The 12,914-nt window shown below is 34.2% G+C and overlaps 1 protein-coding gene across 3 annotated transcripts; it reads right to left on the reverse strand.

Annotated features, from left to right (window-relative positions):
• Positions 1–247: 247 nt before the first annotated feature.
• Positions 248–7,659, reverse strand: LOC116021141 (protein Aatf). Of its 3 annotated transcripts, XM_031261751.1 has the most exons (15): positions 7,507–7,659; positions 6,814–6,825; positions 6,519–6,655; positions 6,148–6,410; positions 5,310–5,382; positions 4,792–4,866; positions 4,600–4,710; positions 4,349–4,391; positions 3,104–3,185; positions 2,452–2,554; positions 2,275–2,370; positions 1,705–1,731; positions 1,416–1,518; positions 1,096–1,180; positions 248–578 (listed from the first exon to the last, which is right to left on the reverse strand). In XM_031261751.1, the coding sequence occupies exons 3-15, from the start codon at positions 6,627–6,629 to the stop codon at positions 455–457; spliced, it is 1,296 nt and encodes a 431-aa protein (XP_031117611.1). In that variant the 5' UTR covers positions 6,630–6,655; positions 6,814–6,825; positions 7,507–7,659; the 3' UTR covers positions 248–454. The 3 variants fall into 3 exon arrangements, with proteins under 3 accessions (XP_031117611.1, XP_031117610.1, XP_031117612.1); XM_031261750.1 differs by lacking the exon at positions 6,814–6,825; XM_031261752.1 differs by lacking the exons at positions 6,814–6,825; positions 7,507–7,659 and adding an exon at positions 7,299–7,391.
• Positions 7,660–12,914: the final 5,255 nt, after the last annotated feature.

The following is a 12,914-nucleotide window of genomic DNA, read 5'->3' on the forward strand; positions in this document are numbered from 1 at the left end:
ATGGACCTTCGATCCTAAGGAACCCTGCCTCCTTTAATTGAATTTTTGACATGTTTTTTTTTACGAGGTCGAGCTTTTATTGGTAAAAATTTTTTGAGGTGGGGAGTGGCGGAGTGCTCCATACTCTTTCAATAAACCTCCCCTGCATCATTTCTAGCTTATAGGTTCCTACTATTCAATACAGACCTTACTAATTTTTTAGACAACGTGACACCGAGGTGCATGGTATTTTTCAGTTCAAATTCAATAGACATTTTAGCTCAACATAATATGATTATATTCATCTAATTTTTCACGAAATCCATCCAAGCAAATTGAATTTAATGAATATAAAAATTCTGATCGTCTTTCACTCATTCTTCTGGAAAACCATCTTTGATTTGGCACAACTCAAGAACAATAATGCCTTGCCGTAACATAAGTAATCAAAGACGACGACAGGCTTCATTATACTTCAGCCAGCAGCTTGTGTCTGGGTTCTAAACCCAAACAAATTCTCAAATAACTTGGGGGCCATGGGAGGCAGTTCCACGGGCTGAGGAGCCATGAAATTCACAATCTTTTCATGTACATTATATCTGCATAATACCCAAAATTGTGTTAGATTTGCACACTAATTACCACAATTGCATAAGCGCTAGTCAGGCGGTAGAGGGGCGCCTAGCGCCTAGACCACCTAGGTGGAGCCTACAGGCTACAATGCATGTCTGTGTGTGTGTGTGTATATATATATATATATATATATAGTCGGCTGTAGAGGGGCGCCTAGCGCCGGGTTGACTTCATATGAGACAGCATCTTCCCGTGAGACGGTGAGACAACGTGATTGCACACAATCTACCTACGAATGCACACAGACTAAACTGTGTGCACTCATGTAAGTCATGTTGAGCTAAGTGCACACACTCTAGACTGTGTGCATTCACGTTGGGTGCCGAGGCGGCTTGCGCTTAGGGGATAAATCTCCTCGGCCTAGGGAGTAGGGACGCCTAGCGCCTAGGCTGTAGGCCTAAGCCGATTTTTACAGCACAGCTAATTACTAAATCATGATTGTGTTAGGGAAGGTGTAGAAGAATAATCAGTCTGGCAGCTGACCTGATTTTTCGACTCTTTGAGGCTCGCCGGTCAACAATTTTTCTTTTCTTTGTTTGTAGTCTTTTCATGGTGTAAAATGCCTTCTCTGTAAATGATAGAGAATTGAAACATTCCAACATTTTGAGTAAATATTATAAACAATCAACAACCTTATTAGTCTTGACACTTCATTAACAATACTCTCAATTTCTTGCATTCGTTTTTATTACAACAAATAACAGAAGTTTGCTTTCATCTATATAACAGCATACACGTACTACATGCGTATATGACAAATTGAAAAAGAAGTGATGAGATAAAAGATTGTTGAAGAATCTTACCAGATGAAGTTGGATCAATTGTCTCAAAAAATTCCTTGAGCAATTGCTGATAGAAATCGGAATCATCCAGAAGTTCTGGGTTGCCGTCAGCATTTGTGCCCTCCTGATCAAGTTATAGAAAATTTAGCATCTTCAATATTTTCTTACCGAACAGAGAAAAAGAATTGAGTAAAGTTGTTGCAGAAAAATAATGTCATTGGAGGGAGCATGGGAAACAATCTTGAGGAGAAGTTACTGCTAGTGCTGCGTAATCAAATAGTAAAACAAACGAGTGAATATACATACATACCTCTTGTGTAGCTGTAAGATCTGGAACCTGGCTAGGAGAAAAGAGTATAATAAAATCAGTATTTCCTATTGCCATGTAATCAAATTGAAGTACAGAAAGGCAAGATGTTATATAATATATAATAAACATAAATGTGCAATCCAAGGCTTTTAGTTGAGATGAAGCCATGTTTCAATTTGGTAACAGAGCCAACCCCATGCCAAGGATCATGGGTTCGAATCTTCGAGTTACCCGATAAAAGAGACTGGTCCATGTGTTGCTTGGAACCCATCAAAAGTAACCGTCTCATACGCGTGAGGGGGCGTGTTGAGCATATAATATATAATATATATGCATAAATGGGGCTTTTAGTTTAGATGAAACACATGGGTCATGGGCTCGAACCGATAAAAAGAGACTATGGTCAACGTATTGCTTGGAGCCCATCAAAAGTAAAGGTGTGTTGAGCATGTGCAATCCAACTATCAGCTTAGGCTTTTAGTTGACATGGAGCACATGCTTCAATTCAAGAAAGAAGGGAAAACCAAGAGGAGGCCTAGCTTGTTGAGTTTCAAGTGAAGACAGACTTACAGTTCCAAATAGAGCAACTGCAGATCTGCTAAGCTGCATACCCTTTATCATTTTACTTGGATCTCTCATGTAATTACCCACTTGTTGACTAATACTCTGCAATTAATATAAGATAACAAATGTGAAAAGCTTGTTCATTTTTCCACATACTCATCATCCAAAATCCTCCAACCAAACCTGATTAAACGCATGCAATTTGCCTTTAACTGCAGCAGCACCACTTGTTACTTGGGTCCTCCTCTGCCATTTGTCTACTGACTTGTCTCTAAACGCAGACATCCTTTCCATGAAAAAACAAAAAGGCATCATGAGTATTAAGTTATGCAAAATAATATATGAATACACATCAAAACCAAAAAAAAAAAAATATATATATATATATATATATATATATATATATATAATAATAATAATAATAATAATAATACAGAACTAACATGAAGAGTACACCATTAGGAATAAAAATGAATGGCTGCAGTTTCTTATTTTCTTTTTGTTTTAATTAAGAAAAAAGAATTGCTCAGTGATCATAAAATGCAAAATTGCATCACAAAATTAATTATATATTGTGTATACTATTCTGCTAATTACAGTTAATCCACGGCAGTTTTGCATGTATAATGTCACCCCATTTCTTTCAAGTAAGAACAAATTAGAAGTAACATACATGATTTAGTAATGTTCCATGGAAAGCAAGATGACTTGATTTGTTCTATGAACGTTCCATTGATATAATACATGTAGTGACCAAGTCACCAAGATCATGCATTAAACAGACTAAAAATATATTCATATGGTATAGAGCACACAGAAGCAGCGTGAAAGATACCTTGAATGCATTTGGGTAATTTGCAACCATTCTTCATCACTTTTGCCAATGGACTGATGAGAAGCTTCCGAAACTTCAGAACCTATTGCATAATTAACATTAAGGACAAATATTTAGGAAACCAAAGCATTGAATCAGAATACCCCAACCAGACCATACCAACTCCAAAAGTATAATCATAGGAAAGTGAAGTCTTGAGCATAACCATAGATCAATTCAATAACTGTAGAGGATATCAGGGAGAAGCATAGGAAAACAGCCAATGTAGAGATGCCAAAAGATGTAATAAATTTCCAATGCTGGGGCAGCAAATGGAATATGTGGATTAGAATTAATACCGGCTGGGGTCTTCCGAATACAGTGGCACCGCCACATTTAGTCCTAAACTTTCAATTTAACCACTCGTGGTCCTTTAACTTTCAAATTTAACCAGTTGTGGTCCTTCCATTAGTTTAAGTAAGGGCAAAGTTAACACCATGGCTGGTTAAAAATTTAAAAGTTGAAGGACCATTGGTGGTTAACTTGAAAGTTGAAGAACCATGGGTGGTGTAACTTGAGAGTTGAAGGACCACATGTGTTTAAATTGAAAGTTTAAGACTAAACATGACGGTGCCACTATACTCGGAGGATCCCAACTAGTATTAACTCTTGTGGTTTATTTCAATTAAGGTTTTAGGTGGTCCTTCCATTGCATTTTAGGTGAGGCTCAGACTCTCATTGCATGAAAATTTTCCCATGAGGGTACTTACCTCTCAAATGCCCAAAATACTCTCAAATATATTATGTTCTTGATTCAGGTGATCAAAGCTCATCAGAAATGCAGTTGGAGGGGCTAATTAGAACTGTATGTGAAACATTGGTGATTGATTTCAAACCGAAACACACTACAAAGTGTATCACAACTACTACATTGAAGATGAAAGAAAAATTTACCCAAAATTTTATATAATTAAAATTGATAATTAACTGGATCCAATAAACCCACATTTGGTCAAATGAAGTTTAGATCATAGATGCACAACATAAACTGATAAAAGTAGGATCAACCCTGTAGCCTAACTTCAGCATAAAGCAATACGCTTTTCTTTTTTTTTTAAAGTTGTTTCTGCTAGAGAGAAACTAAATAAGAATTCATTTTGAAATAGGATCGTGATACAGATAAAGTCAGAACTTCTACTTGTCAAGATACAAATAGGAAGACCAGTTACTCAAATAGAATGTTTAATATGTAAGAACATGACATACCATCTGTGGATTGAGTAATTGATGGATTCTTCTCAAGAAGTGCCTGCAAAATTTATTTTTGAATTGTAGGTGAATCATAGAACAAAATGTTTAACACTGTATCCAACTCTTTAACACTATATAAATTATAAAATATAAAATATAAAATAAAATAAAATAAAATAAAAAACAATATGCAACATATTATTAAAACCTTATTCACAATTCAGATACACTAAAGCTGATTTGGAATTATCAATTTATCATCATACCTCCTGTAATTCCAATATAGAATCCAAAGTCTTCTTTGAAGAACCAATTAGATCTGAATATGCCTCACTAACTTCATCCCCATAATCACAGAATGAAGACTTAATTGGCTCCTGAAGAAAATGAACTTGAAATCAACCATACTGTGAAGCACAAATGAATGTCCACACCAAATAATTCAAGAGAATATGGACCTGAGGAAGTCTATTGGAGTTTGAAAATGCTTTCTGCAGCAAGAATCTTAACTCAAGAGTCTTGTCCCAAAGAACCTTTGCAAAGGAATAAAAATGCAGATTAGAAAAAGGAATTTGAAAATCATGCTAGACACAAGATTGAAAAGCCACAATACTGAAAGATAGACATGGATAGATGAAGATCAATACTGGGAGAAATGATGCATTAATACAAATTACCATATAATTCAAAGAACTGGCTGCCCAAAAGGGAAATATTTTTACTGAACCTTAAACTGTAAATTGTTCTAAAACATATATTACAGAAATTTGACTAAAACATATACAATAGAACACTTTATGATGACTAGAAATCCATAGAATTAAAGCTTATCTTTGGGGACTTTATATCCCAATGTCTTCAACGTTACCAAATTTGTATTCTATAGAAAGATTTTAGAGATGCTCAAATGAAGATCACATAGAAAAACACAATTGCATGAAAAAACGGCAAACTAAAGCATCAAGTGATATCATACCTTCTGATTTTTCACAGCTTCACCTTTCAAAATATCTTCATCCTTATGGCTTATTATATTACTTAGTAGATCTCTGGAGAAAAAATGGCAGAATCAAGTTACAAAGTACATGACCATTTGCAATTTAGAAACTCAAATATATCCATTGAAATAAGCTTTCCCAGGTTAGCAATTTGGTATTTACCAAAAATGATAGGGAAACACAATATCATGTAGGACCAATCTTAGAAGGGGAGAAAAAGGAGAGAGGGAGGGGACAAAGACAAAGAAAAAACCCCTGTTAGACATTTTTTGGGTAAATGTTCATGAATGAATATCCATGTCCTGAACTAGACAGCATCTTAAGAGTAGATTGCAGTAGATTTGATATATTTCTTCTACAAACTGGAAATTTATGGCAATGTGAAATTGAGTCAATTAAAATATTCTGTCTTGTTTGATTATCAAAATCCATAATAATTTCAGAGTATGAACTTCCATTAAATATAGAGTTATATTGAAAAGTACACACACACACACACACATATATAGGCCAATATTCAAGTGCATCCCTCTGTTCCCGTGAGACCCTTCATAAGCACACAAGCTACTACATGAATGCACACAGGGTAGCTTGTGTGCATTCATGCGGGGCAAATTGCACACATCCAGGCCTAATACCAACAAGGCAGTTACTCTTGTTCCTCGTCTTTTACTTCAATTATTGAATTTCAATATTTGACTGAATTAACTTTTCATCTTCCCTTTCAACTTCAAATGCCAAAAGAATCATCAAGTAAGATTATATGTGTCAGCAATTTAAATGCAAAATGGGCACAATCAAAGAGAAAAATATTACTTCTCCTTGTGCTGAAGCTTCCTATACTCATTCTCAAGCTCCTCCATTTCTGCATTCTTTTGCTCCTCATTCTGTTTCCATCCTTCTCTTTCATCATCCCCTTCCTCATCCTCATCCTCATCATCTTCTTCTTCACCAGTGTCATGGCTTTCATAGTTGCTCTCTTCCTCCTCACCACCATCATCACTTACACTATTTCCCTCTTCCTCTTCATCCTCATCACCATGGCTGTAATCATCGCTGTCACCATTGCTATCACCCCCCTAAATAAGTGATAGTGAACACCAGCAAATCAAAATAACTATAATAGTTTAAAAAAAAAAAAAAAAAAAAAGATAGAGACCAAAATATAGATAATAAGGAAGGCTAACATTAGGCAGCATATCATCTAGCATTTCATCACTGTCAAATTCAGAACCGCTTTCACTCTCCTCCCTATTGATTTGTTGAGACCGCTTTCGAGACTTCCCCATCTCTTTCATCCCCAAAGCTCAAAGGACAGTGTATACTGCCAGCCAAATTAGGAGGTCAATGGAGAATTTGAAGACATGGACAAATACCAGATTCAATACATTTTCTGTTTCTTTATATCTGTTAATCTACATTTGGGAGAAAATTTATGCCAGAAGTTCCAAACAACAAAGAGAGAGAGAGAGGGAGGTATACCAACAGATGCACCTGGAGAAAGGGCATATCATAAATATGAATATATAATCTAAATATAAAATGTTCTGAGCAGAGATATAGCGATAGTCTATGTTTGTGACATTTAACATTTAGTACTAGCGGTGGTGTTAGTGGAGGAAAAGCAAAGGGGACTAGGCAGAAAGAAGACACTACTAATTAAAGGTCTGCATTTGGTAGATTTGATCCATAACCAACCCAAAATCAAAATAACTGACTGATTTGAATATACAATGACTATCAAAACCAACAGCAATATTTTAAATAACCAACCTAAACCAAACCAAAATGCAAGAATACCAAATATGAACAAACTAATGCAGCTATGATAGGAAATAGACTCCATTCATATCATCATCCATCTAAAAATAAACACAATAACTATATATCAACTTTGTTTGCTAAAAATCTCATTATTCATCAAATAACAGTTAAAGATAACAGAATAAAATGCTGAAAGATGGCACCTTTGGAATCAACGGAGCTCAAAAAAATATGCCCAGATAATCATATTGGGAAAATCCAGCCTAAACAGCTAAAACCCAGTGAATAACTGATCAGTTAGAAACTAAGGAGGACGACTATAGTATGGAGAAAAATTATAGAGTTCTAAACACAATTTCTTTTCCTGATAAGTTAGTACTTTGCATAAAAAAACATAGACAAGTCTCTTACCTAGGGTTAGCCGCACGTTGCTGCCGTCTGCTGGAGAGCCGAGCTGTCAAAGTGGCGTTTGGCGTAGAGTCGAATTCGAAGACGTGAAGTCGCGAAGTGGCGGAACCGATGGAGCCGTAACTCTGCAAGTGCATTGAGAGACAGGCGACGAGCGCATTGAAGATTATGATGGGCCTGAAAGTGATTGCCCATTTCGGATTTGTCATTGGTATATGGCCCATTAATTTCTCATGTTTACAAAATTACATTATGCTACCTCTAGTTTTTGTAAAAATAAAAACAAGCGTCAAATTAGTCATTAAACTACATTTAAAGCTGCAATTAGGTTATCAAAGCTTTAAAAATATAATTGACTTTTTGAACAAGTTATATTTGTGAAATCAAATCAAAAGTTACCGGTAATCAAAGTAAAAGGTGGTGTGGCGATTAAAATCTTACTTTTTTAAATTTTAAAAAATAATAATATTTGGAAGGCAACCACGGCTTTCCCCACACCCCCTTACCCTTCACTTCCAACAAAGACAAAGAGATCATCTCCATATTTGTCTTCACTCCACAACTCAATTTCAATCTCTCTTGATTCCTACATTATTATAAGAACTACTACTAAGTATGTAGAATCTTTATCATACTAATTTTATGAAATTACATGTGTATGTGAAAATTATGATATCAAGATTCCAAGTTCTTAGTCTTTTCTTCTAATTAAAAAAGACTCAAATTTCATGAACTGACAAGAGAGTAGCTTAGCGATGGAAACGTGTTTGTACCTAGAATATGAAGATGTAGTGGTCATCTCCAGCACCTTGGAACTAATGGGAATCGATGTCAACCATGGATCCACCCACTAATTGATGTTGTAGGTACTTGTTCCAAGCCTGTCACTACCTCTACATCAAAAGGGTGACAAACTTCCAATTTATGTCATTGAGTGAATAGAATTCTAAAGTGGGAGGCCACAAATTTATGCCACCACCGATGAAGGAGGAAAAGAAGAAAACTCGCTCCAAGAAAACTCATAATCCAACTAGTGAGATCTTGAAATTCAACTGATGGACCAAAACAACTAGAGCACCTTTGACCAAGCTTGAAATTCCCCCTGAATATACAAAGGAAACTCACATTGAGGTATACCTGTTTTGTTGGCTATGCATGTTTGTGCTCCTGGATAAAGCAACAAGATTCATTATGTTGGTCCCGATTGAATAGGAGAGTGAGTCTAGAAGGGGGGTGAATAAACTCACTAGCGGTTTCAAAATTTCTTCACAACCCAATACTTCTTTACTAGAGGATAAGAGTAGTAATAAGTCGATCAAAGTTTAGTTTGCACAACGGAAAATAAAACTTGGTCCTCTTTAAGTTGTTTTTACACGTTTGGTTTGATTAAATAAAATATTTAGGCTTGGTCGAGATGATAAAATGCAAGGAGTAAATGAACACTACTATAGAAAACACATTTAACGTCGCCTAAATAACGTTGATTTTTCAAAAAACCAACGTAAAAAATTATTTATATTTATAATTTTTTTAAAGGGATACGACGTCGATTTTCATTAAAAAAAAACGACGTAAAACTTTTTTAAATAAATTACGAAAAACATACGACGTCGGTTCAAGACCGAACCGACGTCATATGTAATTTAAAAATAAAAATAAATACTATACGACGTCGGTTCACAAGAGAACCGACGTCGTATATATTATATTATATTTTATTTTTTTAAATTCTAGCCTACGGCGTCGGTTTTCTTTAAAAACCAACGTCGTAGACTATATTTTAAAAAAATAAATAAAAATATTATATTCGTATAATTATTATTAATTTTTATATAAAATACGTCGACGTTTTCCATTTAAAAAATAAAAAATAAAAACCCTACGGCGTCGGTTGTGCCAACAACCGACGCCGTAGAGTATTAACATACTGTGCGTACATGGATCTTTCTTAAAATTCAGATATGTAGGTTTTGCACGCACCATTCTTCTTCTTCTTCTTCTTACGCCGCAGCACCGCACCGCCACATCGCCCACCGCAGCCACCGCCACATCGCCCACCGCAGCCACCGCCACACCGCCCGCTGCCCGACACCGTACCTCCACCGCGACGTCGCACCGCCTCTCACCAACGGTAAAAATTATTATTTTTTAATATATTTCAAATTTCGATTTATTTGTTAATATATTACTAATTTTAGGAAATTATTATGTATTTTAGGTCTTATAAATTAATGATTTTGAATTTTAATAAATTATTGTATATTTTAGGAATTATTTATAATATATTTCGAATTTTATGAATTATTATTTATTTTAGGCCTTATAAATTAATAATTTCGAATTTTAAGAAATTATTGTGTATTTTAGGAATTATTTATAATATATTTCAAATTTTATGAATTATTATGTATTTTAGGCCTTATAAATTAATAATTTTGAATTTTAAGAAATTATTGTGTACTTTAGAATTATTTATAATATATTTAGAATTATTTATAGATTAATATATTTCAAATTTAAGAATTATAGTATATTTTAGGAATTATTGTTAATTTATTTCAAGTTTTAAGAATTAATGTTAATATACTTTGAAATTTAGGAATTATTGTTAATGTTGTTTAAGTTTAAGGAATTATTGAGATATTTAAGCATTATAGTAGTTTAAATATTATTATTGAATTTATGGTATTTTAGTATTTTATTGGATTGTAAATTATTTTGAGATTGTTTAAAATAGTATTGTTATAAAATAATATCAATTTATTATATTAATTTACACATAAAACTTGTAGGTAATTAGTTAGATTCGGAATTTGTTTACGGATGTGGACAACTCTGTGGTGAGGTAAGATTTTTTCCTATTTTTATTTATGCTTTGCCTTTATATTCTGCATCCGGTGATTAGCCACACCGTGGTTTATGTTTATTTATGCTTTGGCTTTATATTCTGCATCCGGTGATTAGTCACACCGTAGTCTATGTTTATTTATGCTTTGGCTTTATATTCTGCATCCGGTGATTAGTCACACCGTGGTCTATGTTTATTTATGCTTTGTTTGTTATTATTATCGAATTTGTTGAATTAGTGTTAACTTAAGTTTAATTAGGATTAATATTATTTTAGATTGGCTTGTGATGGATAAAAGTTGGATGAATGCTTCTCGAATTAGTCAAGAATACGATGATGGAGTTAAAAAATTTATTAACTTTGCAAAGAATAACCTTCCGGGTAGTAATGAAAGGTTCTTTTCTCCTTGTAAGAAGTGTTGTAATTAGAAAAGGTTATGTGTGAAAGACATATATGATGATCTAATCTGTTGTGAGATTAATCCATCTTATACAAAATGAATATAGCATGGTGAAAGCAATGTGGCTACAACATCTAACATGTATGTTGACAACGAAGCAAATGAAGATGATGAGTCTAAAGATCAATTGGATGAAATGTTTCATGATGTTGGAGAGGAGTTCACCGATCGGTCAAACGAGTTGGATGAATTATTGAAGGATTCAAAATTACCTTTGTGGTCGGGTTGGAGTAAATATACCCGATTATCTGTTGTATTAAAATTATTCAACTTGAAAGCTGGAAATGAGTGGAGTGACAAGAGCTTTATTGCCTTACTTTAGATATTAAAGGATATCCTTCCAGATGATAATGAACTTCCGAAGAGTACATATGATGCCAAGAATATTTTGTGTCCTATGGGATATAAAAAGATACATGTTTGCCCTAACGATTGCATATTGTTTAGGAATGATTACAAAGACTTGCATGCATGTCCAATATGTGGGGCATCTCATTTCAAAACAAGAGAGAATGTTGCTGGGAAAGTAAGTTTGATGGGAAGGGTCATCGACATCCTAAAATGCATACTATGTCTCGTGAAGATGTTGAGCAAGTACACTTGTACATCTTGCATAATACAAGTGAAGTCGAACCCTATTTAGATGAACACAAGGCCTTAATTAGGGAGCAAAACCCCAGAAGAGCAGACATGTGGATTGTGAGCGAACATAATCGTACTTTTATTTGTTGGTTAAAAAATAAACTTCTTGGAGATAATAATGTTTCTGAAACTATACGATGGTTAGCTCATGGTCCTAGTATGCAAGTCATATGTTATAATGGATATGACATTAACGAATTTTCTTTTTACAAAAGCACTATGCAAAATAGTGGAGTTTCTTTAGTTGCCAATTCAATGCATTTTAGTAGTTCAAAAGATAAAAATCATGTAATTGCAGAATTGTCATATTATGGTGTAATTGAAGAAATATGGGAGGTTGATTATGTGAAGTTCAGGGTCCCGGTGTTCCAATGTAGATGGGTAGATGGTAAACATGGTGTAAAAGTTGATGAGTTAGGATTTACGCTTGTAGATCTTAATCGGAAAGGTCACAAAAATGAGCAATTCATAATGGCATCCCAAGGGAAACAAGTATTTTATGTTAATGATCCTTCTGATAAAAAATAGTCAGTTGTTCTTCATGGGAAGAGACAAATTACTACAGAAGGGGATGGAGATGTTGGTTTTGATGTTGAGGAAATACCACCATTTTCTTCATGTTTATTGCCGATTATTGTAGATAACGAAATAAATGAAGTGCATACATCACGGGATGATCATAATGAAGGGATATGGGAGCATTGATTATTTCATGTAATGCTTTAAGTTCTTATTGTGTTTTAAAGTTTTCTTATTGTAATATTTTATATATATATATATATATTTATTTATTTATTTATTTTCTAATATTTTTTCTATTTAAACAGGCATATGGATTCATCAAATAATCCTACTGATGATAGTACTACCCGAGGTACTGGTTCAACTCAAGGTAGTGATACTAGTACTAAGACGAGAGGTGCGACTCATTTGAAAAAAAGAAGTCTTTCTAGGGCGTAATACTTTAGCAAAGCCAGTTCAATTTGATAGAGTGCATCTTGTTGGGCCAACCGGAGCGGAACTTTCAAGATATGCGGCATTAGTGGCACATATTAACGTTCCAATCACAATAAAGTCATGGACTAATGTCCCAAAAGATACTAAGGAGAATGTTTGGGAAGAAATTCTGGTAACCTTTTTTGAGATTTAGATTTTTATTTACAAAATAAATTAATATAATTGCCTTGGATACTAATAAATAATTTTTTTCTTGCAGAGTACTTACGATATTCCCAACACAGATGATATGAAGAAGCATTGGATACAATATGCGTGTCAACGGTGGAAAGATTTTAAAACAAAATTGGTTAGCAAGTATATATATGGCAATTTGTCACATAAGAATCCATGTGATGAATACACACTCCTTGATCCAGTGGCATGGAATGAGTTTGTTCACTACAAAAAAAATGCGAATATAGCGACGGACAATTTCCGTCGCTAAACTGTTTAGCGACGGAT

Source organism: Ipomoea triloba, chromosome 5, assembly GCF_003576645.1.
Source record: "Ipomoea triloba cultivar NCNSP0323 chromosome 5, ASM357664v1".
Taxonomy (NCBI): Eukaryota; Viridiplantae; Streptophyta; class Magnoliopsida; order Solanales; family Convolvulaceae; genus Ipomoea; species Ipomoea triloba.

What these genes read in the sequence shown, in the direction of transcription:
- LOC116021141 (XM_031261750.1), bottom strand. Translation starts at nt 6,629, where the DNA reads ATGAAAGAGATGGGGAAGTCTCGAAAGCGGTCTCAACAAATCAATAGG. An exon ending in ATTACCCAAATGCATTCAAG is followed by an intron (nt 2,555 to 3,103) that starts GTATCTTTCACG and finishes TTTCATGGAAAG; the next exon opens with GATGTCTGCGTTTAGAGACA. An exon ending in AATTGCATGCGTTTAATCAG is followed by an intron (nt 2,371 to 2,451) that starts GTTTGGTTGGAG and finishes TATTAATTGCAG; the next exon opens with AGTATTAGTCAACAAGTGGG.